The 5740-nt window shown below is 36.1% G+C and overlaps 1 protein-coding gene across 2 annotated transcripts in view; it reads left to right on the top strand.

The window, feature by feature from the left end:
- The first annotated feature begins 1154 nt into the window (after positions 1-1154).
- The window catches only part of LOC101853313 (myogenesis-regulating glycosidase), a 111077-nt gene continuing 106491 nt past the window's right edge, over positions 1155-5740 (top strand). The window contains exons 1-3 of one of the 2 annotated variants that reach the window (XM_005097380.3): positions 1155-1256; positions 2684-2864; positions 3615-3671. In XM_005097380.3, coding sequence (XP_005097437.2) covers positions 2754-2864; positions 3615-3671 — 168 coding nt within the window. In that variant the 5' untranslated portion in view covers positions 1155-1256; positions 2684-2753. The remainder of the gene's footprint in view (positions 1257-2683; positions 2865-3614; positions 3672-5740) is intronic. The other variant, XM_013081958.2, reaches the window with a different exon arrangement.

Below are 5740 nucleotides of genomic sequence, written 5' to 3'. Positions count from 1 at the left end.
GAGAGAGAGAGAGAGAGAGCATGGTCGGAACCCCGCCTCTTAAATGTTCAAGATTGTATGGATGGGGGCATAAAAATGCCTCTACATTAATATTTTATTAACTAAAAAGGTACAGAATGCGGTCGTCGGACACTGCGTCAATAGGCACAAAAAATTACAATTACAGCGGACTGCATGGACACCATGGGTCACTGATGACGCCTCTGCCGTAGGCTCTACGTTGACAGAAGCGCCGAGACTTTGAGGCGTTACTTTTGTTACGAGAGAGTGACATACACATGAAAGGAGAATTAGAGGTGTTACTATAGAGTAACATACAAAGAAAAGGAGGAAAGAGAAAGATGATAGATGTTTGATATGAAAGAAGGAGCAAACTACCACAGAGTTCCGCCAACCACCCACACCTCAAAACAGTGTTTATCAAAGTTAGTTTTTCGATCAGTACTACATTTGTACAACTTGAGGTTGTGACAACTCCCATATTATGTGCATGCTCATGTCTTTTTCCCCTTTTAAGAATATGAAATATAATACATTTTCTGTGAGAGCAAGAGCATAGAAGTTCATGTTCTCTAAAATGATGGTTTAAAAAAAAAGACTTTGCGGGTAAATTTGGTTTCTTGAAATGTGTGTTCATTAGTTACAGAGTATTCAAGTATAATTGTAACAATATGCAATTAGAAAATGTGTTCAACAAAAAAGATATTTTTTGTTGCAACACAGTCCAGGGGCTTTGCTTTTAATTTGCAAAGCTCATTTAGTTTAAAACAATGTACCAGTCACATTACTTGTACATATAGAATCTATATATATATATATATAAATTAAAAATTATCCATGTCAACATAATCTAGATCTTGATTTAGTTTATTATTATTTGGGCAAGTAGATCTAGAAAAAGCAAGTAGAATGACACAACTGTCTGAAATGAACGAAAAATGTTAAATTGCAGAAAAATGGAGAATGTCTATTTGTGTCTCATAGCTGACTTTAAGAACTTAAAAAAATGTAGGCTTGATTTTATTTTAAAAAACAACAACAAACCAATACTGTAATAATTAAATAACTAAAAAAGTTGAAAGCACTACCAGACGACAGGTCTAATGAAGAACTCTTTTCGCTAAGGGAGATCACTGGCGGTAGAACAGTAAACTTCCTGTTGCTAGCAGTAGCCTAATCAACAAAATCCATCATATTTTAGCATTGAAATGTTCGCTGGTTTTACACACCGAAAACAAACTGTTGAAAGAAGCAAGGTAATCAGTGTGTGTGTCTTTATTTCTATTGATAGATATTACTGTTCGAAAACCGATACCGAAGCTGCTATCTGATGATGTTCTTATAATTGAATAAAAAAAACAATACAAATCAATTCTCGGGGGGGAAAACAAGATGCGCAGGCAGCGGCAGGGTGTCACAAACAAAACATACAGTACAGTAACAAAAAGAATAGCGCGTGCGGCTCGCCCGCGTTTCACAGCAGTTGGAAAAATTTCATATCTGCGTCGTGCATGTTGGTTTTCATTTTAATTGCCTTCTGTTTCTGCAATCTGCTTTGCTTATTGCAGGACTAAATCACCCAAGTCAAACCTGACCTAATCAGCAAAAATACTATAAAAATGAATTTTATCCATTTCTTAGTAGTGCTTTGTCTTTGTTACAAAGTGATGTTTTTGTAATTATTTAGTTTAGTAGTGACAAGGCCCCAAGCCCAAGGTAAGTTAAGGGAAATAATTTGGAGTACCTTCTATAGTGTTATTTATATAAATCTGATCAGGCAGACATTCTTAACAATTGATCTTGTTCAGTATGATATAGAGACTATATAGATCTATATAGATCTTACTTGATTTTCACTTAGATCTAGATCTAGAATCTAGATCTAGATCTAGAGGATAATTGGTCAAGGTTGTAATTTAATTAAGTGTTATTTTTCTAATTGTTCTCTGAATAACGAGGCGACACGAACAGAAACAAAATGGTGTACAACTTTTTTCATTTTATTAATGCCATTTTAGTCCTCTTCTCTAAATGGTTTTCTGACCTCGATCTAATCGAGATCTAGAATCTAGATCTAGATCTAGATTAAATGAGTCGAATTACTTTTGACTACCGATCAACTGTTGGCTACTTTTTTTTTGACAGTCATAATGGAAAGGAAGGTGATCATGAGGTCAGCAGGGGGCCAGGAGCCCAGGAGGAAAAGGGGGGGGGGGGCAAGGTTGGCTTAAAGATGATGTTTAACTATTTATTTTCAGAGGGAGTTTCCCTGACATGCCTCTATATAAGCCGTGGAAAACATGGATATAATTATTCATGAAATCAAGAAAAATGCTTCTTAATTCTACCGAAGAGCTCAAGCCAGTCTTGGGCTATGCAGTGAAGAGGGTAAAAGCAAAACAAATAGTCTTTTTTGTGTGTGTCTAATAGTAACTTTCCTCGTTTGTTGCGTCGTAGGAGGGGTAAGCATTATTCTTTGCTCCGCTATCTTGTTTCTGCGTACCTTGCTCCCCCCCCCCCGACGTTCCTGTTATCTTGCTTGCTTGTTCCTCCATAGTATATTTACATTTCATGTTTGATAGATGGACAATATAGTTTCATGTTTCGGATTGTGATGACCAGGTTTAGGGACATGTGAAAGACAAGCAAATCTGGGTTTGACTTTTCCCAACCTTTGTTTCAGAAACCTCATACTGTAATTGTGAGCTGCTGAGCAGTGCAGTGGTGAAGTCAGGTGCTCTTCAGACAGCACAATGTTCCGATCACGAGCTAATGAGAAGGACAAAGGGGGTGATGGAGGGATGAATCGGGAAGTCAGTGTGCCATTAGTGAAAACTCCAGATGGAAAAGAATTTGATCCCAAGGTTGGTATGATTTTGACATTTATGTGTTATCGTAACTTTTATGGATACCCATGAAATCAAGAAACTTCATATAAACAGGATATTGAAGCAAGAGTGTAGACTGTTTTAAAATGTGTCTCTTTGCTTTCAGTTTGGATTACGTTTTTGACTGCAAGGTTTTTGTTTACATTTCCACGACTGTCTTTTACAGATATGTTTGCTCCTTTTTCAAAATAGTATACACGAATGTGCAATGAATGTTTTAAGCATTCAACGGACAATCCATATTTAGAAAGGCTTTGACGTCATTTGAAACTTTGAATGGTAGGCCTATTTAATTTTATTCCTTTTCTTAACTTTCTGAAGTTAACCTATTTTCAAATGGGGAGCCATAATATATGTACAGTGGAACCTGCCATAATGACCGCCTGTACAAGATAATCATTTTTGCAAATGACCACTTCCCGTTCTCTCCCCTAGCGGTTTTTTTTTGGCCATATTTTCATGACACTGTCCAATTGGATCACCTCGCTGAGATGACCACTTTTCTCCCTGACAGTGGGTGGTTGTCATGGGCAGGTTCTACTGTGTAAATACAGGAGTAACTCGGTGAATGTTGTTACTTGTTCCTCTGTCTTTTTGTTTTATTTGTGTAGTATGCTGTATTATAAGTTTTGCGAAATCTTGACTTCTCATTATTCAAATTGATTTGCTTTCACAAAGATCTCTTTGTGTGGGCCCAGAGTAACAGATTTTACTTTGTATTTGTAGCGCAAGTCATCAAATAACAACTCCATTGTTTCTGTTGGTGAGGGAGAAACAGAAGAGGTACTTTCTTTCAAAGTAGTTTTAGTTGCCTGGGGGTTCTTTTTTTTACCCCGGTAATAACTTTTCATTTCTTTTTGTATTTGCTGTCAGTTATTAGAACTTTTTCATTTATCTGCAAATTAACACATGCAATGCACTGCGTAACATTAAAACACTAACACTTTGCCTCTTGTGCACATATATATTCACGCCTTGAAACATTTTGGACTTGTTGTAAAAGAGTATTCACTGTTCAAAGCTGAAGGTCTGAAATGGGATATGGGAAGGGGCGGGGGTCATGACATAATGGATTGGGGAGGGGGGGGGGGTGAACAATAGAGAGGATGATGAAATCATCTATGGATTTTAAAAAATATGTTAAAGACTGGATCAATGAATATTGACCTGTTTCATTATAGCAATGGCTGTTGACATTTCGCAATATGATAGACCTCACGGTGAGAAGTGAAGAATTTTTGGCTTATGGAAGCATCATTTTCACAACATCTTTTTTTCTCTCTTCTTTGTGATTTGAGAGTGTTTTCAAAATCATGAATCTGCATCATTTGAGAAAAAATATGAACTACATGCATTTCTTTTGTAAGCACAGTTGAACATGCTCTAATGACCACCTCTCCAAAACAATCAACTGTGCAAATGACAACTTCTGATTTTTTTCCTCTTGTGGTGGTTTTTCTAAACATAATGATATTATTATAATGACATTGTCCAAGACATGCAATTCTATGACAACCACTTCTCTCCTGGACAATGGAAGGCTGTCCTAGACAATTTCAACTGTGCTTATTAGTAAACAGAAAAAAAGGTGATCTATTGTAGGATTAAGACAAAGAGAGATCATGCACCTGAAGTCAATTAAAAGAACTTGGAAATGTAAAAAAAATTGTGATCTGAACTCCTTTCATGTACTGGAATTGCTTTTTTCTCTGTCGTAGAACTTGAAAAAGAATTATGGGGGTGCCTTGATTTTTTCCTCTTATCAAATTTGACTATGGTTGTCCTTACTTAGTTTTTTAAAATAATGTGGAGACTTACTGTTATTGTTCATTTGTAAAAGGTTTTTCTTAGTTACTATCTCTATTTTCACTGGCACAAGCATGAAAAAGATACATATTCCATAGTTCCTTTTTGCCTGATGTATCTTGTCAAGTTCTTACTCCTTTTTTCTCCTTGTTTGGCATGCAAAGTTTGGAGTAAGATGTATCAATATTAAAATGTTTTAACCTCGCTCCAGTATAATTATAATTGAAAAAGAAAAAGATAAATGGAATGGCATAACATTATGTTTAGAAAAGATTCTGAGGCACATTTAAGAAAAGCAGTAAGGTAGATTTTGTTTTTGGAAAACAAACACTATTCATTTTAGACACTGTTGTTCAAAAGGCCAGGATTAATCATTAATACAATGCCTTCAGTAGTAAGGGCTTTTATATATACTTTTCTCACCTAAGAAGTAGATGTAGCTGTAATACGACCACATATGCTTTTTGTTGGATGCTGCCATGGGTGGCGTTATCTTCACCATGCAGGCTTTTCAAGTAGAATATTGTCTGAAAGCACAGTTACGTCCTTTTGACTTTTTCGTGTTCTGTTGACTTTCTAAAAGATTTGGTGAATGTGCATCATGATTTTATTTTTCTTCTTGGAAAGGGTTATGACTGGCTGGTCTTCACATATTATTGTATGTAAATGTTTCTAAAAATATTTAATCCCAGCACACTTTTTTCTCTCCTTTAAATCTGTTTTGATTCCTGTCTTATTTACTTTGTATGATGTCGTATGTTGTAAAATTGTTTTCAAAACCAATATTGACCAAAATGTAGTATGTTTTAATATGATACTGTATGACATTTATTTTGCTTGCACATGTACGCTTTTGAATTTCCCATTCTTTTGCCAAAAGAATTCCTAACAATAAACCGTTCTTTTTGTTTACACTCCTCCCTTCTTTCCCCTCCTTCTCCCCCCATCTGTTTCTCTTTCGCACGCACACACAAACACATATGACCGCCCACACGCACACACACACACACACACACACACACACACACACACACACACACACACAC

This window comes from Aplysia californica, unplaced genomic scaffold, assembly GCF_000002075.1.
Source record: "Aplysia californica isolate F4 #8 unplaced genomic scaffold, AplCal3.0 scaffold00153, whole genome shotgun sequence".
Taxonomy (NCBI): domain Eukaryota; kingdom Metazoa; phylum Mollusca; class Gastropoda; order Aplysiida; family Aplysiidae; genus Aplysia; species Aplysia californica.
This window is presented reverse-complemented; position numbering and strand designations above follow the sequence as displayed.